Consider the following 22,444-nt stretch of genomic DNA (forward strand, 5'->3'; position numbering starts at 1 on the left):
CTTGACAGAGCTTTAGTACATGAACATTTCCTACGCCATACACTGCAAAATCCTCAGTGTTGATGTATCCATTTGTACACCCTCAGGGTTAAATTAACACTGAGGATTTTGATGCCGCCTAGATCTGTTGGTTTAGGAGATGTGTACATGCTTGTGTATAAACAAACACTAGAGGCCATTTATGTACTTTGGTGACACTGACCTGTAAACACATTTCTGGCCTTGACTTCACACTGCTGTGCTTCTGCTATTGAAAACATGTAGTAACCTAACCTTTTTTTCTCCTTCCTTTTTTCCAATTTTACGTAGATTTCATTCATTCATTCAAAAATAATCACACTTTGAGGAAATATGGAGAACAGTAAGGATTGCATTCAACTGATAATATAGTTAGATGAATAATGACATATATAGATGAACATGCATTTATATATATTTGATTTATATTGATGTAGGTTGACCGTCATTCTTGTACAAATTTTATTATGTTTTATATGAAACAGAGACTATTAAATATTAATAATTGTATGACATCAATATGCCTTGAGGATATAATGTGGCACAGATGCAAATAATAATGAGTGTCTCAGTAAATATGATATAATCATTATGTGAATCAGTCACATGTTCAAATTGACAGATGTAGACGTACCAGTCTGAATGAAGTGTAGTAAGGGTAAGGGAGTACATTTGATGTGCATTCCACTCTGTACCCTTATGAAGAAAATGGTAGGGGTTCATCACAACATCTAAACATTGTGCAAATTAACCACAACATAGAAGGAATGTTCCAATAGGTCAGACATCTTATCAACAGAATATGCAAGTCAATTATGGTTTCACTGGTGTATCTTATAATGATAAACATGTGACCAAAGTAAAAACTCAAAGCACTTATGTCCTGTGGAGAAAGGAATGATTGAGGCATTATTTCTGCTCCAGACTGCTCCAGTCCTAAATGCTCTACCATTACATTTGGGATGTTGTGCACCAAGGCCGACTATAGAGTTAATATATATCCTTTGTAGTTAAAAGTGGGTTGCTAGGATACCTCAACCTATGCAACTATGATGAACACATGATCCATTTGCTTCTACTCCTAAAGTCCACTAACTTTAATTTCAGCAACGCATCTTTATCACCACCTGCACTTGCAGAGTAGGCTACAGAAAAGTTCATAAATAAAAGTTTGATATTTTAATATTATGTAAATGTAATTTTCCACATGAGCTCCACCTGGTGGTGCTGTTTTTTTAATTATTATTTTGTAATTATTTACTTTTAATTACATAATCTATTATTATTATCTATATAGCCTACTTTTATCCAGAAAACCTTGGACAGGTTCTAGTTGGAATCCAATGAGTCTGAACAACTTCAAGTGGTTATAATAGCATAGCAGTGATGATTAATGTGGCCACGCAGCCTTCATTGCAAACACTGCTGTAACACTGCATTAGTGCCCCGGTCATACAGTATGTGTGCAATTTAGTTATTTTTGGTGTGACTATTCTAATTCTAGACCCCTGAACAGTGTTTGTGGCAAGTTTGGAGCGGATTGGAAAAACGTAGCCTGGTCGCTTGGGGCCCCTCATGGGGCCACGTGTGGCCCCTGGTGTGACTTTATTGTCATGGGCATGGCAGAGCCCCTGGCCTGAACAGTGTTTGTGCCAAGTTTGGTGCGGATTGGAAAACCGTAGCCTGTGGTCCCTTGGGGCCCCTCATGGGGCCACCTCTGGCCCCTGGAGTGACTTCATTGTCATGGCAGAGCCCTGGCCTGAACAGTGTTTGTGCATGCCAACTTTGGTGCGGATTGGAGCAACAGGGTGCCACAGCAAATTATTCAACGTTTTTCACTAAAGTAGACATTTAAAACTGAACTTTGGTAGAACCGTGGTTGTACCTGGCCACAGCTGGTGTGACAATTCTAACGGCAGACCCCTAAACAGTGTTTGTGCCAAGTTTGGTGTGGATTGGAGAAACAGTGCGCCTCACAAGTCCGGATATTATGTTTGTGATGTCCAACATCCACCATCGGTCCACCCACCCTCTAGGGAATTTTAATATAGGATTGGCAAAATCAAGCTTGTGCATGTTGAGACCTATTTCAGCACACACAATGAGTGATGGCATCAGTGACTTTTGTCATATGGCCAGGTACAACCACGGTACAACCAAAGTTCAACATGCTGTGATGGTCTGGAAGAAGTAGGCTACTCACGTTTTACTTAAGTAAAAGTATCAATACTGCAATGTAGATATACTCTGTTACAAGTCCTGTATTCAAAATGTACTTGAGTAAAAGTACAAAAGTATCTGCATCAAAATATACTTAAAGTACCAGAAGTAAAATACTCAATGTGCAGAATGTCCCATTTCACAAGTTCAAAATGTATAAGAAATCTTTCGAAAAATGCAGATCAAATGGCCGAAATATATATATTGGGCTGAAGTTGTTAGTGTGTTACTGTTTTGTAATAATTAATAAACTCTACAAAGTAACTACTAGAGTTTTCTAATAGTGGAGTAAAAGCACAATATTTTCCTCTGAGATGTAGTGGAGTTTGATTGATTGATTGAACACTTTATTAGAAGTTTGCAGGAACAAAGCACATGAAAGTACAGTTCAACGTCAGCTGAGTAGAAGTAAAAGTATTGAAAATTGTAAACACTGAAGACAAAATTGCACTTAAGTACGTACAGTGTAAGTACTTAAGTATATATAGTTACTTTACACCAAAAATAGTTAAAATGTCTATTTTTTTGTGAAAAACGTCTAATAATTATTAAGAGGGGACGCGATAGTACCGAGACAGTTCATGCCATGGACTGTATACATTAAATAGCCTGCAATGTCAGTTTTACGGTCGTTTCTTTTACATGAATTTATAGTCTATCAATTTTCTGGCATAAAGTATTCAAGTCCACCACTAGACCAACCAACCCATTCGGTAAAATGCATTTTTACCGAATGGGTTACTTATTTGCTTGTATTCTTTACCGACATTTTTTTTTAATGGAATAATCAGTTTTGAGAGATTTCCATGTGACGCAGACTAGACCTCGAGTCACCAGGCTTTCCGCAGAACCTGTGGAAATCCTGGTTTCTATTCCAAAACAAGCAGTCCGATCCGCTCTAAAGCCCGCCTACTGTATCCGGCAAAATTGTGCACGCACGTTAACAAAAGCTTTGTTTCCGTATCCTGTTCAGGACGCAGACCGGATCAGCAGTCTACCGTCAACTTCAGACCAGACATATCATAAGCTTATTAAATCCAACTCCGTATCCGCCAGTGTTGCCATGTCCGCTTATTATATGCGATTCTGTGCTTATTTTTCTGTAAAGTCGCTACTTGCGGGTTGTGTTTTTTTGGGCTTGTTTCTGAAGTGTAGTTGCTTATTTGGGCTTGTTTCCTGGATCCTAATGTTATTTAAACCAGTGGTTCTTAAACATTTTCATGTCAATGACCCCCAAATTAATATGTATTATTACAAGATTTGTGTTGTTAAAATGTTTAAAAAATGTTCAAAAGCAACCTCTCTTTCTTTCACTCTCCGTGAGCTTGTAGGTCGGCTATATGTTCAAATGGCCGTCGCCTGGTCGCTTCTTTTGGGCTTGTTTCCATAAACCTCGATGCTGATTTCCCTCGCACAATCTGGCAACGCCAAACTCCGCCCACTTTCCCCGAGCAGGAAGTATCCTGTTTGTTGCTGACGTTGGATGGTGTTGGTTCAAAGTGATGATGGCGTCTGTAGATCAGTCCATTTCGGATGAAACGCGTGAAAAACTTTCGCTGTGGGACCGACGTGTTGACGGCACGGCCCCCCTCACAGAGAGACAGGCAGACTCCATCCTGGAGATTCGATCTGCCGCCGAGACACTGTCCATTCCTTCAGAGGTGAGTGAGATGCCATCGAAACCAGCTAGCAAAGCTAACAAGGTTTCCAATGTTAACCTGCTAAGGAATTATTACATTATTATTAACTGTATGGTGCATGGCTATCATGTATAGTTATGCACTGACTGTACCCTGCTCTTAATTTGATATTTCAACCCAACACTGCAATAATCTCGTAAAGTAAGTACTGTCTTAGCCTTGATACAAGACTGACATATATTGTGATCTGTCTAAATCCAGTGGTGGACAGTACTTGAGTAAAGTACATTTACTCAAGTACTGTACTTAAGTACAATGTTGAAGTACTTTTACTTTAATGGAGTATTTCCAATTGTATAGTTTTACTTTTACTCCACTACTACATCTCAGAGTCAAATATTGTACTTTTTACTCAAAGTATTAGAAAACCTACTAGTTACTTTGTAGATTTTGATTATTATTACAACACATACATTACCCACTTAAGCCCTATATACATTTCGGCCATTTGAAAATAGCAGATCTACAGAGCTTGTAGATCTGATCTGCTATTTTCAAAAGATTGTTTATATATTTGAAAACTTGTGAAATGGCACATTCTGCTTAAAGAGTACTTTCTACTTTTGGCACTTTAAGTACATTTTGTTGCCAATACTTTTGTACTTTTTCTCAAGTACTAGAATTCCGGACTTTTACTTGAAACAGAGTATTTCTACATTGCAGTATTGATACTTTTACTTAAGTAAGGAATGTGAGTACTTTTTCCACCACTGTCTAAATCTGGCTAGTATAGTGGCTTTCCCTCAGCAAAAGCAAGTTTGCTTTTGAGACGGACAGCTCAACACCCGGCCACGTCAAGCCATCCACACACAGCTGTAAATGAAAGCTAGGAAAGTAATAATAATATTATACTCCACATCGCTTTGTTTTTCAGTTGCCCATCGAGGACTTGTGTAGCCTTTCGTCACGTTCTTTACAGTCCCCATTCACAACAACTGTGCCAGCCTCAACAGAAGATGTCCTGCTCAAGGGCTTCCAAATACTTGATATGGAGAATGACAGGATAGAAACTGCACAACAGGTGAATTATATTACCTACCTTTTATAGCAACGTTGCCAGCAACATTAGCCCTGGATCAAGACTATCATAGATGTATTTTATCGAGTCTGACTTTTACTTTCGTATCATAGATACGCAAAATTGATGAAAAATAAAATACATCTATGATAGTCTTGATCCAAGGCTACTGCAACATATAGATACATTTTAGCCATATGCGCATCATTTGAAACCTATTTGTTTTGCAGTTTTTCTCTTGGTTTGCCAAGCTACAGTCCAAAATGGACCAGGATGAAGGAGCGAAATACAGGTTCTCTTTGTTACATGGCCTTTCTAGGTCTAATTTAAACATTGTAAATCAGGCTAAAACCAACGAATAACCCGCACCAATTGGTAAGCTAATGAGCTTAAATGTGTGCATCTCCTTCAGGGAAACCAGAGAAAGCCTAAATTGTTACCAGGTACAATGTGATGCCATTTTGAAAGATGTCAATGCAGCCCTGGATCATCTGGACTCCCTTCAGAAGCAGTACCTGTTTGTATCTAATAAGACAGGCACCCTACATGAGGCCTGTGAGCAACTGCTTAAAGAGCAGGTAAGGGCAAATACACATTTTGTCAATATAAACTCTACTACTCTGTAGATATAATTAGGGCTGGGAAATTCATCGGAAAAATATCTATCGAAACCGATATTTAGAACTAATAACTGACTTATTCTTGCTCGTGTACGTTAATTGATTAATTGAGAAGCATTTTTTATTTTTTTTTAATTATCAATACAAACATTTTGTATAGATTGTTTATAATCGACTGAATCAATTAGTCTGATTAACCACTTAAACCTGTATTATACTTCATTGCATGATGGTGACATGCAAAAATAGTGAAAATAGCCGATCTAGAAGCTCACAGTCACAACACGCAGCGCATTGTGAGCTTGTGTCAGAGGAGGGATGTGGTCAGTTCAGAATCCCACCTACCAGTTAGCATGCTATAATGGAAGCCATTGTTCTCGCGTTAATAAAGATCTAAATAATAAATTTGAAATCTTGTTTGAAAAAAAAACCCTGCCTAACGATGATGTCACTGGTAGGCAGGTTTCTGAACCCCCACAGCCCTCCACTGAGACCAATTATTATCATGAGCATTAGTGAGGACCAATTATATGAAAATGGGTGAAGTCGTCCTTTAAGTTAGGTCTGTTGTCTTTCTCTTCTGACTGAGAGAGGTAATTGCACCAATGTCCGAACTAAAGTAAAGATGGCGGTGCATCTGATGTCCAATCTGTGGCGCCGTCTGCTTCAAATAACTATTGACATTGTCTCAAGACCACCTACAACCACTGCAGATGTGCTAGTTATATTGTATTAACAATAACGATGTAAAATAACATTATTTGTTCAAATCAGTCTAGGATTGTAGCAATAAACATGTTTTTCTATTTTCTCTTTTTACAGTCCGAGCTTGTTGATCTGGCAGAGAGTATACAGCAGAAACTTTCATACTTTAATGAGTTGGAAACCATAAACACGGTATGCTGAATTATTTTTTTATTTTCCATTAATTCCCTTTTGTGTCTGTATCTTAGCAGATAACCACACACAGTACTTTCTGTACTTATATTTTGGAGAGTTAAAAGTAACTTAATAAGTTAAGTTGGGTTCCTCAAATGGCACATTCTTCCCCAGTCTTAAAATGTATAAATACTGTACAATGAAAACGAAATTGTAAGCATGTGTATTGATTTGATTCTTGGGTGCTTGAGAATCAATTGTAGATAAATAAATGGTCGCAAAACATAATTGGTAATCTATACAAATATAATATGGGTGAAGTGGCCATTTCATTTTTAATTTGTTTTGCAATCACATATGAAATGTTGTCTAGACGGTGTTACATGAGTACAGGACCATAATTCTGTTTCAGAACAGAAATCAAGAATAATTTATTTTCAAGCCCTGCTTTTTCTGTCTTTGCAGAAATTGAACTCACCCACCTTATCTGTAAATAGTGAAGGTTTTATACCAATGCTGTCGAAGTTGGATGACTGCATTGAATATGTTTCTTCCAATGTAAGTATCTGTAAGACAGAAATCAGAAAAAGATGATCTGCAAAATCAAAATCATTTATTTATTTTATCAAGATTCTAAGAACCAGTAGCTGCAGTAAAACAGGAGAATATACTGCTTTATTGAAATGTAAATGTCATCCCACATGAAATGAATAAATGTGATCACTGTATATCCTTGCATATTTTAATAGCTAATTGTAAAGCATGTTGATGACAATGTTTAGAAAGGTTTCTCCTTTTTAAAGATTAATGAATGCTCTCGCCTACTACACATATGTGAAAATCAACCAAAGTTGGGTGGATGGAGTGGGAGGTATCCGGGCATACAGTATGTAGTGACTGACACTGTAGTGCTTTCGTGACACAGACACACTTGCTCCAGGGTGGTTGTACATTGCACCTAGTTGAACTAAATCTGTTATAAATCGCAGCGCCTCAAACACACTAGGAAACTTCAACAGATTACAACTGCTTCAGGACAAGAGTTCTAAGTTAATTTCCTTTGTAGGTGTCACAGTGGATCCTCAGGGGACCCTGATGAAGGTCTCCGGCCGAAATGCGTTGGTCACCAGCGTTTTTTAAACTTCCTTGCTTTATTATGGAATAAAAGATTTTCTACTTGAACTGATCAGAGCTGCCTTGGACCTTTTTAAGTTCACTGCCTTATTTTTTCCACTGTGATGCCTACAAAGGAAATTGACTTAGAACGTTTGTCCTGAAACTATAACCCTTTCCAAAGAGCACCTGTTTGCAGTTTGCCATAATTACGGACCCACGCAGCGCTTCTTCATCTATTATCAGATTACAACTGCTATTGCCCTGACTGTTTGAAAGCGAGAAAGTTTAATCCTAACTCCTACACGTGTGCTAACTGTATACATGGTGACCTACTCTAGTTAATTACATGCACTTGATTATTGCTTGCAACACATTCCATTGTTGCTGTTCTCTGTCTGAATTGTGACTAGGAGGTTACTGGCAGTCCTTAAATGAGCGCACCCACTGTCACTATCACTGTCAATGACACTTTAAAAAGTGTCATTGACTTTAAGAAGAACTTAAAGAAGTGTTAAATGACGTCAGTAAACCCTGACGTCATTTATTTTTAGGCGAGTCAAGAGTTATGCAGCAGGGTGACTTTCAACCTGTAGATGGCAGCACTGACAATACATTACCTGTATTTTTGTTTTTTTTGTGAATATTGGATGGTTACAGCTCAAATACATGATTTAGTGTTTCATTATTACTCTTTAATTAAACTGTTATTACACATGCTCTTACTAGTTAGGTTTTCAATTATACATTTAAAACAAAAATGTCCTATAATTACTAGGATTATACTGTAACATGACTATAATTGTGTTATGTATTGTAATAACTAATATTTTGTTGTGTATTACTATTTATTGCAGCCAAACTTCAAGGATTACCCAGTTTATATGGTCAAGTTTAAACAATGTCTTTCCAAAGCTATGCATTTCATAAAGAGCCACATTGTGAACACTATGCAGAATCTCACCAGCCAGTTAACTAAAAGGGTAAGAAAATGTGCTTTAGCCTTTGTAAATCAACATGATCCATACACCATAAAAACCCTGTCATATGTTTAATCCAAAACGCATGACAAGTTGTTCCGATATAGGAAAAATCCTTATATTGGGAGGGACACCTCATCATGCATTATCACTTACACGTCTCTTAATATTTTTCAGGATCCATTGGGCTTGGCCAATGCAGACAATGCCTTCACGTTATACTATGTCAAGTTTAGAGCTGCTGCACCCAAAGTTAGAGTGAGTATATAATGTTATAATATAACATTATTGTCGTAACATATATGGCATACTGTAAATACCTTTCAATCATCAAATTATGAATTAAAACAACATGTATTTACAATATATTTCTTGCAGTCACTCATTGAACAGATAGAGCAGCGGGCTGAGAAGATCCCAGAGTAAGTATTGCAAGCTGTGATTTCTAAAATGCCTTTGCTTGATTGATTGATTGATTGATTGATTGATTGAATGAATCCCCCCATACTCTTGTATGACCAGGTACTGTCAGCTTCTTGATGAGATACATCAGTGCTACCTGGACCAGAGAGAACAGCTCCTCAGCCCCAGCATCACGTCCACCATTACTGAACTGACTGGCCAAAACAGCAAAGACCACTGTGCACTGGTGAGAAACTAGCTAGGGCTGGGCAATTCACCGAAAATATATGGAAACCGACATTCAGAAACAATTACTGACTTACAACTGAATTATCGAGAAGCACGTTTTTGTATATTTCCCCCCATTTTTTTCATACATACATCAACGAATCGACACAACATAATTCAAATTGATTTTTATAATTGAAATTGATCTGATTAACACATTAGCTGCCAAAGACGTATATATACGTCTTTTAATTATCAGCTGTTGTCTGCCAAAGACGTATATATACGTCTTTGGAAAAAAGGGAAAAAAAAAAAAAAAAAATCAAAAAAAAATTTTTTTTTTTTTTTTTGCATTTTTTTATAATTTCAACCCTTGTCGAATTATGAACAGATTAGGAGCTAAAAATGTTCGAAGATTTGCTGCTCCATTCACTTCAATGTTAAAATTCAAACGGACAAACAATTCACTTTGTTTTTTGGTTTAAAACTACTGCTTTTGAGCTATATTGAAACATCAACCAAACATGTCAACGAGGTCAAAATGACCTCGTTGACATTTGTGAAACCACACCTGAATCTCATCTGTGATTAGAAACCATCTGGGGATCAATCATACTGGAGGAAAAAAATCTGTGGCTACGCGAACAGGTACCAAAAACATGGCAAAACCCTGGCAGGCAACAGCTAAAAATCTGAAAAAACTCTGGCAGGCAATGTGCTAACCACTTATTTAACAAATGATGGATTTTTTTAAATGTATTTATTCTGTAGATCAACCTGATATTGTCCATAAAGGCATTAAGGCAAGGGTTCATTCTCATTTTAGTCACCATAAACAATCAAGAGAAGAAAGGCTTACATGGTAGCCCCAGTCCCTCTCTCCGTCTTTGTTCAGTTTTACTTTTCATGGACCCATCCATAGTATAGTTTGCAGTGCTGCAGGCTGTGATTCTGTGTGTTCCAACAGGTGCGCAGTGGCTGTGCCTTCATGGTTCACGTCTGCCAGGATGAGCACCAGCTGTACAATGAGTTCTTCTCTAAACCTACAACCAAGCTAGAGTGAGTAAAACCGTGCTTGATCGAGATGGACAGTGAATCATTGTCTGTCTGGCTGCATGCATGCATACGTACAAGAACTACATGTTTATTTGGGAGGCTGGCCTCACTTGCATTACACGTGTGCACTTTGTACTATGCATGTATTCCTGACATTTTATATGACAATGTACAAATAAGAGTCATCAGTTTTTTATAATTGTTTTAAAGATGACAAGCGTACCCCCATATACACCATTATTTAAAGCTACACATTTTGCATAGTTTTTTATATGATCGCAAGCGTTGAATACGGGCTTCTTTGCCTTGTAAAGGAAAGGCGTTTCATCAAAGTAATGTCTTTGTCCCTGACAGTGAGCTGCTAGAAAAGTTGTGTTTGTCCCTGTATGATGTCCTCCGGCCACTAATCATCCATGTCATCCACCTGGAGACGCTCTCTGAGCTCTGTGGCATCCTCAAGAACGAGATGCTGGAAGACCACGTACACAACAATGGTGGGGTGTTTGTTTATTTTTTCCTCATTTACATTATTTTTGTCCTTCTTAACCCATTAATACCTGGAACTGTGTCATTTTTAGATTTGAGCTAAAAAGCATTATTTTACACTTTAGGCTATTCAAAAATAGCAGATCTACAAGCTCATAGCGCGCTACGAGCTTGTAGATCTGCTATTTTTGAAAAATCATGAAAATGTGTGAAAATCTTTGAACACAATATATTTTTAAATCAAACATTTTTAACTCAAATCTTTGCTTCTGGGGGTCCCTGGAACAAAATATTTTGATGGGGGTCCGTGGCCAAATACATATCATTTTGGGGGTCCTTGACATGAAAAAGATTGAGCACCACTGATATAGAAACATACGTTTTTCAGAAAACTGTTGAGATTTAGGAGACATGTAGAATCGGCTTCAGGTCTCAATGGGTTAAAGCTAGTTGAACCTGTCGCACTCGCCAAGAACACATCCATATTTATGGATGGAGGAAGCGACCCATTGGAGTTGTTGGGGCTTAATGGATACTGATGCTCATAATTATGCCTGCCCTCCATGATAGTCAAGATTATATCACTCAACATTGAGTTCATGAATATTTATCATGATCTTTGGGCCATTTTGGGGGACAAACCCATTTTATTGCTCTTGAATATTACAGACGGAGAGCTGCCTTCACTTTCACATTGTACTTGTACAAAACCTGTTTCAAATGTACAATTCTTTGAATCAGAATGAAGACATTCTTCACATTAAATCAATGTGTCTTTTTCAAGTTGATATAGGCCGGCATTTTTCTTGACACGGGTCAGTTGTGATTGTAAACTACTCGAAAGCTGAGAGATCCCTCTGTATTCCCCTCTCCATTGTGCATACAACACAGTGCAGGCAATACCAGAGAGAGAAACAGTTGCATGAAGGGATCTTATATCTTTTGTCTACAGTGTTTATCATGTTCTGACAACCCTCACTACTTACAATGTTTGCTAGACACTTCTTTCGGCAAATGGAACATGTCTTTGATTACTGGACGGACACAGAGAAGTGTCATAGCATATAATGTCCCAGTTATGGATGTCTGTGTTGGGGAAGAACAGGTATTTTGTGGGGTTATGACAAATGTATTACTGCTGCTTTTATTGTGTTGCTTAGTGGCACTGACACGATGCTTAAGCACAATTTGCATAGTACGTATACCTCATTCACATCCCTTTGACCTGAATCCAAAATGCTTCTAAACAACAGATATTGATCCACAGGCATCATCCTCTGCCATGGGTCTTGCAGGTTAAGCAGATAGTTCTCAATTACTGTGGTTTGTTTTATCTCTGGCTCGCACAAAATGTGTAACAACATCAGCAATGAATGCCTGATTTATTGCAGACTAGCAGATTTACAAGTTCTGGTGCATCCATGCGCAGTGTAAATCAAGCCTAACTGTTGAACTGAGGCTTGAAAGATCAGTTCATGCAAAAGTGGCAAAGTGACCTCTATGTAGAGTTTAAACAAGAGTTTAAACTGGAAAAATATCTATTGTATGAAAACTAAAAGTACAGACAGTCTATTTGTACATTTTGGGTGAACGGCACCAGAATTCCAGCAGTCATTCGAAAATGTAATGGTTCGATAGAAATCAGACAATCTGCAGCCTTTGTAATGGCACCCGCTTGAGCAAGTGGTTGATCTATCCACTTAAGTGTGTGTGTGTGTGTGTGTGTGTGTGTGTGTGTGTGTGTGTGTGTGTAGCGGGTCAGTTGGGGGCCTTTGAGGCGGTGGTGAAGCAGATGCTGGAGGATGTCCAGGAGAGACTCGTCTACAGGACTCACATTTACATTCAGACCGATATCACTGGCTACAACCCTGCTCCAGGGGACCTGGCCTACCCAGAGAAACTGGAAATGATGGAGGTGAGTCACATATTCTCTATAATGGTGTATATGTTTACCTGTACAAGACTTAAAGTCACCGGAGACAGAATGTTTATATTATGCTAAATACGTATAGCTTGTTCACTGTTGGACAAGTTATGAAATGGATAACTTTAATAATTATTTTGTGTTTATTTTTTTGGAAAGCCTAGACTCTAAGACTAAAAGTCACCAGGCTTTGTATGAGGGGGAATTAATTAAATTAAGTCGTGGTGATGTAAGCACATCTGGCTTCTAATAAACCAGCATTGCGTAACGTAATTTAATTAATTGAGCTTGAGCAGGAGGGCTGGTTATTTGCCAAAGCTGTTCTCACACGGAGGCACTACCTGTTATGAAAATGTAGTTTTCAAATTGTGTGAGAAAATTTCCTTGCAACTAATTAATTTGGTAATTATAAAAATAAATAAATAAAAAAAACAAATAAAGTGCATTGATTTAATCTAGCAGCTAAAAACTGTGTAAAATTGGTTAATTGCTTAAAACAAAATAGAGGAAGCACACTTTTAACACCTTCCCTGCCCCCCCCCCCCCCCCCAATCCTTTTTTTCTCCTCCCCCATGTCGGAACAGAGAATCGCTCAGAGCTTAAAGGAAGAGCAGATGAAGCTAGTGTCACAAGAGTCTTTATTTTCTGACGTACAGCTTGAAGATTCAGACTCCAGGAGAAACAGTAATGCCGGTCAGTCTTCTCCACTAGCTGGAATTGTATTATTGCTGCCATGGTATGGTCGTGTTTTCTCCCTAAATTGTCGGATGCATTCTTGACATGTGCTTCGTGGCTCTCCCTTTGTGTACTGTGAACACAGGAATAGTAGAGGCATCACGCCTGCAGACATCTGTTTCTCCTGCTGACCTGCATGGCATGTGGTACCCCACAGTCAGAAGAACACTGGTTTGTCTGTCCAAGCTCTACAGGTGTATAGATGTGAGTCATTGCTTGCCATTTTGCATAATGTCTGTTGGTATGGAATACATTATTCACAATTGCATTATGTGGTAGGATGCAGTATAATGTCATTCTCGTCTCTGAATTTCTTATGGTCTTTGCTGTTTAGTGTGAGCTGTGTTTATTTTTTTTCCTTCCAGAGGGCAGTCTTTCAGGGTTTATCTCAAGAAGCCTTATCTGCCTGCATCCAGTCCCTGCTTAAAGCCTCTGATATCATCCTTAAAAACAAGGTTTTTATCTCAGAACTTTTTTATTATTAAAAAGATTATTTCTTATGAAAAACATTTCAAGTGCCCCATTCTGTTGATGTATTAAACAATATCCATTCTGTTTCAAAAAGCATGCTTTCATTTTGCTTACAATCTTTAAGACTAGTGGTCCATAATTAAAACAGCTGAGGTGTCAACGTATGAAATTCTTGATGCTCAATTTATACTTTGTCGCACGCTAAGAATAGCAGATGTGACACATTGTAGATCGGCCATTTTTCAGTGCGCGATACCAGCATGCAACTAAGTATAAATCAGGCTTAATGGTACTCTGTCAAGCTGATCAGCAGAGCAGACCATACTTTATTTGTATTTGCTTCTCACCTTCACATTCGCTGTCATTATGAGTGGTAACTGGCCCATTTCAGCCTCACCGTTCATTCCAGCTCAGTAGCATCAATCTGATTGGAGGAGACTCCGCCCCATGCTAATGCAGTTGTTTTTCTAACATTTGTGTCTCTATCTGAGCAATAAATGTTGCCAAATGCCTGTTCTCATTGTAACATTCCCCTTTTGTTAATCAACAATTATTAGGCCTATCGTCGTTCTCTCAAGGCTTGTGCTCTTTATCTACTCGCTGTGCCTCAGTCAGCCAGCACATTCCCTTCTGTGGTAGCTGCTGCCTGCGGTGGATCTAACAGTGTGGTTTCATCTTCTGTAGACACAAATAGACGGGCAACTGTTCCTGATCAAACACCTGCTGATAATGCGCGAACAGATTGCCCCCTTCCACACCGATTTTGCCATCAAAGAAATCTCACTGGACCTGAAGAAAACACGAGGTGAGATAATTAAAAGGGGAGGGGGGGCTTGTTGCTCAGCTCCATAAAGCCAGTCATTACATTATGTCCTCAGTGCTCATTAAGGTACTTGTGCCCATCACATGCACCAATGGCAACAACCAAAGTGGAAATTACAGTGTAATCTAACGCCGTAATGTACATTAACGTGTGGCTTGGAGGGCAGACATGCTCCTTCTGTTGCCTCCCCCCACCCCACACCTCACCATCCAATGTGATCTCATCTCAGTCAAGGTCATGTTTACTTTCCAACACTAGAGGGCAGTGGTATTCTGCATCCAGTCAGATCTAATCTTTGTGCTCTCTGTTCAGATGCCGCCTTCAAAATCCTGAACCCGAAGGCTGTTCCCAAATTCTTCCGACTTAACAGTCACAATGCCATACTTGAATTCCTGTTAGAGGTAGAATGTCTTTTTTGTTTGTTTGTGTGTGTGTGAAGCATATCATACACTCCATATACTTTAATAGAGCTCTGCCTTGGGAAATGGCAAGTGATAGTACTAAAACATTTCTTCTCTGTGGCCTCCAGGGAACACCGGAGATAAAGGAGCACTACATTGACTCCAAGAAGGATGTGGACCGCCACCTCAAGTTCAGCTGTGAGCAGTTCATCCAGCAGCAGACTCAGATCTTCGTGGGGAACCTTGAGGAGTTTCTTACCAAGGTAACTGTTAGATGGAGCAGCAAAGGCAGACTTTGCCACAGGCATAGACTGCACATCCTGACCTTCATTTCTTTAAAAAAAAAAAAAAACTTTCTTTGCTTATTCACACCTCACAGAAGGTCACCTTGTTTTGTCTTTTATGTCAAAAGAATAAAAGAAAAAGCTAAAATAATTAAATCTGTTTGTTTTACTATTCACTCAGTGATTATGCAATTCAGCGACCCATGATGAGTCTTTATCTCTGTCTAACAGTGTAACTAACTACTAGTGTGCTTTTTATTTAAATGTACTTCTTTACTCTAAGTGGCATAAGTGGCTTTTTTTAAAACTAGCATAATTAGTCACTTCTATTTGTCCAATCTGTCAGATTTACTATGGCTTTATGTCTGCTGTCAGGTGGCAGCTCTCAAAACCATGGCGATCCAAGGAGGTCCCTCATACAATCTCTCCCAGCAACCTTGGGCACAGCCAGGTGAGATTTGTCTGAGGAAATGCCAATGGCATCATCATTTATCAAACTCTATATAGCGTGTGCTATAAGGCATGCCACTAATAGTTCTCCCCCCTGTGTTTATATTCTCCTTTTAGCAAAGATCAACGATATAGTGATGGCTACCTACCGGGTGATGAAGAGCAAGCTGCCAGCCACTTTACAGAGCATGTCCTTGTACCTGGCGAACAGAGACACAGAGTTCATCCTTTTCAAGCCTGTCCGGGTGGGTGGCAGAAAGACAAGGAGCTGCCTGAGTCTGTGTCTCACAAGGCATTGTTAACCCATAAAGACCTGGAACTGTGTCATTTTTAGATTTGAGCTAAAAAGCATTATTTTACACTTTGGGCTATTCAAAAATAGCAGATATACAAGCTCATAGCACGGCACCGAGTGCCACGCTACGAGCTTGTAGATCTGCTATTTTTGAAAATTCTTGGAAAACATTTTAACTCAAATCTTTGCTTCTGGGGGGTCCCTGGAACAAAATATTTTGATGGGGGTCCGCGGCCAAATACATATAATTTTGGGGGTCCTTGACATGAAAAAGATTGAGCAACACTGATATAGAAACATACGTTTTTCAGAAAACTGTTGGGATTTAGGAGACATGTAGAACCGGCTTCAGGTCTCAATGGGTTAAGGCTAAGAATATCTTTGCATACCTCCACGGCGAGAACACCACTTGTTTGTAATTAACTACACATTTTCAGTTGATTCTTCACTAATAGTGGAATCTTTGTGCTCTCTGTGCACCGTTCATCATGTGCCTGGCTAAGTGAAGCTGAAAGCGAGGGAAAATAAAATACAGCGGTTGACATGGAAACAAGATAGTGAAGGGACCTAGGCCAGAAATATGGTATTCTTTTCCTTCCAGCATTCAGTAATAGGATGCCTTTTTTTCCACAGAATAACATCCAGCAGGTATTCCAGAGACTGCATGCCTTGCTTCAGGAGGAATACAGCGGAGAAGACCTTCAAATCATTGCATGTCCCTCTATGGAACAGGTGAGCTGTACTGTCAGCACATACCCAATAGGTATCTGTAGCAGGTTTAAAAATACACAAAAATTGGTTGTCGGATTGCAAAGTCCTGTGACTGGTTTCCGCACAGGAACATCAGACATGGTTGCTAAACATAGTGAGCATCATTATGCTTTCCTGCTCCTTTTCAGATTAACCTGCTGCTATCTGTGAATAAGTAGCCTCCAGGAATGGTGTTGTGACTGTGGAGGACTCCCCCTGGATCACAGAGTAGTGGTGCTGTGACTCCAGCCTTGCCCATGAAGCCGAGAGCCGAGTGCGTGTGGGGGGATGACCAGAGGACTGTGCTTGTCCCACTATCTGGACTGGGCACTATGATGCAGCAAAGTCCCACATAAAGGCCAAAGACTCCCCGGCAGAAATGCTATATTCACACTGCAGCCATTTTGCTTGTACATACTTACATACTTGGGGGTTGGGGTGGCGGGCGGCGCACCTTAACGGGTCTGACGTTAACAGCAAAATGGCGGTTGTGTGAATATGGTCAACAGCTACAAGCACGTTGAGGTTCAGTTATACATCTTGTAGTCCTTAACAAACCCGGAAATCAAGGTTTCTTCTTTTGTTTCTGATTTTGATCAGCTTGTTTGAGTTAAAATTTAATGCGTATTAGCAGGGGATTGCTTTTATGTAGGAGACATCCACTTGGGATGAGGGATGGTTTTAGATTACAAATGCCTTTCTCGTAACATAACAATGTTCTGAGTATAAAGAGTTTTTACACTAAGCGAGGGCCGGAGAGCTAGCAGGGTGAATCATGTGGAGTGCTCAGACAAGGACACTCGAGCCAGGCTAATAGAGGCACTGAGGGTTGTTCATCAGCCAGGTAGCTAATGGGCAATAGGGGGCTAACACTCTGATGTTTAGATTCCCTTAATGGAAATGGAAGGATAAAAAAGACAACATGCTGCACAATATGTAATTCCTCTGTTTAAAGCCTTTTCTCTGTAATGTACAGTAGATATCTTTAATGGCCTGTACAGGGCTCTCAGGTTTAACAGATTTTCCCTTTTTATGGCAGTCCAAATTGTTGCTCTTCACCTGTCAAATGTTCACATAAAGATTCTTCCACATGGTCCTCATGAATGTTTTTTTGCAATTTGTTGCATATATGTCAAATTTTGTGTTTTATACCTTTTCTTTTGTATCTTGGATGCTTAAAACTAATATACTTTTAACCTGGAAAAAATAATGGATACATTTCAGCAGTTTTGCACTGTATCTAAACAGAGACATGAGCCATGGGTGTGTTTTCCATCTGTATCCCTAGAGAGCAACAAAGTTGCTGAAATACAAGTACAGCACTTGCTTTGGCATTGTATAAAATTATGTGTATAATTAAACTATGAACATTCTGATTAAAAAAAGTGGTTTGAAAATTATAGTGCCAGTTATGGTCTCCCTTTTTTATAAAGACTAAAGAGTTTAGCGGTCGTGCTCCTTAAACCCAACTAGACAAGTGACACGAACCAGCCAATTATTGCCATCGGTAGAGCCCTGCACTCAGTAGTGGGGATAAAAATTAGAAAATGTTTAAATCATCATAGTGCCAGAATGGGCTATATAATATCTAGAAATATTATTTTGTTATCAATACCCACAGGTTGACAAACTAGACATAGTTAATGTCCTGCAAACTTTATTTTATATTGTGAAAACGTCCATCACGACAATCATTCTACCTGGAAATACCTGGTTTACAAACATCCTGATCAGGTCTACACTCACTGGATTATTAACATGTAACATGCTTTTCTATCTATCAGTGAATCATCCATCCAATCGTGTACACACATACTGTTTGAATTTTTTTTTAAAAGGACGCTTGTGCACGTCTTTAGACCCCAGCGGGAGGTGTGGGTCAAAGCAAGAAAGAATGACAAAATAATACAAAGAAGGGACCGCACACCCGAATGCAGGATGACTTACTTTATTGCACAACACGTTTCCCTTATGCTTCCACAGGTGATCTCTCTATATATATATAATTTTCGTGTAAAGTTGGTGCTTGAGGAGAAGTCGTGGGTCACCAAAATGGGCAGTTCATATGGCAGGAGTAGGTCATTGGGTCGCTGACATGGTTAGGGGTTCATTCTGGGAAGCATGAATGTGCTCCAAAGCTAAATGCAAATCTACGATATCTTGTGTGTAAATGGAAATTTTGGCCTAAGGCTGGTGCTAGACGGAAATTCATTGGGTAACCATAATCGATAGGGTTCATCCTCATATGAAGATCAAGCCTTTTGCTAATTCTATGGCAATCAAGCCACATCGGTTTCAAGATATGTAGGCTACCAAAGAGTTGGACAGACCGAATGAGTGACTGACTGACCGACCAACCGGCATTGTCATCCGTAGAGCCCCACCAATAACAAGGGCTAAAAAAAAGCATAATATAATAACATTTTGATTCATCATTAAACAAATTCAACGAGTGAATATACTAGGCATTTTATGTAGTCAAACTGGAATTCAAGAGCATAATGTGTTGAGTTAAATGGACACGGACTCTTTGGGGGGTCTACTTGGCAGGCTGTAGCTTTTTCATTGGCGTTCTCTGTCTGCCCATCTGTGAGGAGGCTGTGCTGGGGCTTGCCCTTCCATGGACTCACAGTCTTTTGATATGTGATGAGGGACCGGATGTTCTGGAATAGGGCATTGATCTTTGCACTTCAGATGGAGATACCTCTGGACCGTGGCCGGCCTTGGCAGCAACAAACCCTGAAGCAGTTTTCTTGGACTATAACCATGGGCCTCTCAACCACTTCAGGGATGGGGCATAAAATATATGGGGAGTTTTTCCCAAATAAACCCAGGTGGGGCCCCTATACGAGTCAATCATTGGGTGTGCATTAAACTGTCCGATGTCTCACCTGAACGTCACACGAGGGACTGTTTCTATATGTGTTTTATTGTCTCCGCCAGGCCAAAAGGCATAGCCGAGACTATGTTTTGCACCCTGTTGCTATTGTTCTTTATGAATGCAACATCCAATACAATCAATCCCAAATTGGAATCGCATATTGAGGGACCTCTAGCGCACCTCCAAAAGCACTTAGGGGGTGACACAGCTAGGGGGTGCCACAAATGTGAAAAGTTGCACTGTAGCCTATGTGTAGAAATCATAGACTGTAAAAGAATATGGACAAAGGGAACCGTCACATGACCCATTGGTTTCTACAGACCCGTTTTGAAGCCACTTTTTCGGTGAATTCAAATCCGCCATCTATCTCTGAACAACTGCTTTTGGCAATCCAGCGAGGGCAGGTCTTCACTTGGTAGAACAGATGGAAGCCCTAGAAACATACAATACTTTAACATCAATTTAAAAATGTATGGGACAATAATTTACTAATCGCATATCATGATAAAATACAAAAAAACAACAGCTTTAAATTAGCGATTGAAAATATAAAGTGTTTATGCAAATGTCTACTAAGGTAATAAAATCAAGTGTAAAGTCCGGCCAAAACCTTGTTGACTTGTATTGAGAGTACTGGCCATTAATGGGAACTGCATGCTGATATGACTTCCTACTTAGCCTCAAAACCAGCGGAGCTTGCTTGCTGCCTGGTATAAATTCTATTTGCTTTCGGTAACAGGATAGGTGGGCACCAAGGAGGAGTGGGCACCTCGGTGTTAAATTGGCTATTATTTCCAAAATGTTAAAAAAAAAAAAAAAAAGGAAAATGTTTTTTAAGTAAAGTATACATGATTAGAAGATGCTTAAATATTTGACTATTGGTCTAAATATCTATAATTGCTACAAAACCTGTATATCCAGTCATTTTGGGGCATAAACAAGAACTTGAAGGATAAAATTAAGTCTGATAATGATGTACCGTGCATGTTCACATCATGTATACTTTACATAGCCTATTTTTATTTCTTTTTTACATTTTGGACAAAATAGCCAATTTTACATCGAGGTGCCCAGATGTCCCTAAGTGGCCACCTATCCTGTATCCCAGCTTTCTCGTGTCCACACCTGACGGCCTGGGCTTCAACTGCAACCCACAATTTACAGAGTCCTGGTATCAGTGGCGTTGAAATCCAGCCTGGCGAAGATATGTGTCAAATGTCAGACTCTCACAGCGAAACATTCTCGACTGGCGTTTCATGGTTGCTATCTGTGATTGAATACTGACATTGAATTACGCTACCACGGAACTCATATTGGCATAGAGCGTCGCAGTTCCCGCCCACTTCCAGTTGCCGGAAGTAAATACTCAATGCATTTTTCCCATTGACTTTTCCGAAAATATTTATACAAATTAATTTAAGCCTAGAATCAAGCTATCCAGGATCCTGGTGAATCATGACCATAAAACGTTTGATTCTGTGAAAAAACTTTTTTGAAAACGGCAAAACAAAGGGTATTTATTATAGTATATCATATCATTAAATATAAAATTTAAAAAATCACAGAAAAAAAGGTTTTATGGTCATGATTCACCAGAATCCTGGATGGCTTGATTCTAGGCTTAAATTCATTGATATAAATATTTTTGGAAAAGTCAATGGGAAAAATGCATTGAGTATTTACTTCCGGCACCCGGATTCTGCGCAACTGCGATGCTCTATAGGCTAAACCACGAATTTTGTTTCCTGAATAATGTGGCATATTGCGTATTATGCACAAGAAGAAGCCCACGCGAAACTCAAAGGTTGAGGAGATGGTTCATTTCGAAGATTTCGCAGTACAGATTACATCTAGGCCTACTATTAAGTCAGTCCTGAGGCTGTTACTACAATCACTGGTGAAACAAACAAACAAACAAACAAACAAACAAACAAACAAACACACATGCACGCACGCACACCCAGCTAGCATGACCTTCCAACCATCCACATTCATTACCCCAAATGTGGATATTGTAATTTTTTTATCATTTCACCTTGATGTCCACGGGTGCATTTCGCCTTTCCGACGTTAACGAACCCTATACCTAACCCTAACCGGAGTGGCGAGATGTCGGCATGGAAGGAGCACCCCGATGTCCACGGTCCACCTGAGGAAATTACCCAGAAGTCGAGATATTGCATGTCTACAAAAAGGTAGGCACCCATTTATTTCCAGTGGTGGAAAGTAACTAAGTAGGCCTACATGTACTCAAGAATTTAAGAATGTCAGTAGTTCTACTCCACTACATCTCAGAGGCAACTTACTGTAGATTTGTATTATTATAAAACATTCATTAACCACTTTATCCCTACTATATAGGCTAGCTAGGCCTATTTGAAAATAGCCGATCTACAAGCTCACAACTTGTGAGCTTGTAGATCTGCTATTTTCACAAGATTTTTATACATTTTGAACACTTGTGAAATGGGACATTCTGCATAATGTGTAGGCTACTTTTACTTTTGGTACTTTAAGTACATTTTGATGCCAAATGCTTTTGTACTTTTACTCAAGTAAAGTTTGAATACCGGACCTTTACTTGTAATAGAGTATTTCTGCATTGCAGTATTGATACTTTTACTTTAAAACATGTGAGTACTTTTTCCACCACTGTTTATTTCTGTGAGCTGCCAGTCTTTGTCATGCGCATATCCTGCAAATTTGATTA

At 39.3% G+C, this 22,444-nt stretch overlaps 1 protein-coding gene across 1 annotated transcript; it reads left to right on the forward strand.

The window, feature by feature from the left end:
- Window positions 1–3,709: 3,709 nt before the first annotated feature.
- cog3 (component of oligomeric golgi complex 3) lies at window positions 3,710–18,253 on the forward strand. Its single transcript, XM_084085136.1, has 23 exons — window positions 3,710–3,899; window positions 4,813–4,959; window positions 5,187–5,248; window positions 5,369–5,534; window positions 6,399–6,473; window positions 6,921–7,013; window positions 8,426–8,551; window positions 8,726–8,806; window positions 8,927–8,970; window positions 9,071–9,197; window positions 10,146–10,237; window positions 10,589–10,728; window positions 12,475–12,635; window positions 13,229–13,337; window positions 13,465–13,583; window positions 13,745–13,834; window positions 14,535–14,655; window positions 14,986–15,074; window positions 15,203–15,337; window positions 15,734–15,809; window positions 15,926–16,053; window positions 16,737–16,835; window positions 17,003–18,253. Exons 1-23 carry the CDS (start codon window positions 3,741–3,743, stop codon window positions 17,030–17,032), a joined length of 2,469 nt encoding a protein of 822 aa, XP_083941262.1. The 5' UTR covers window positions 3,710–3,740; the 3' UTR covers window positions 17,033–18,253.
- The last annotated feature ends 4,191 nt before the right edge of the window (window positions 18,254–22,444 follow it).

Source organism: Gymnoscopelus microlampas, assembly GCF_963454915.1.
Source record: "Gymnoscopelus microlampas genome assembly, chromosome: 17".
In the NCBI taxonomy this organism is placed as follows: Eukaryota; Metazoa; Chordata; class Actinopteri; order Myctophiformes; family Myctophidae; genus Gymnoscopelus; species Gymnoscopelus microlampas.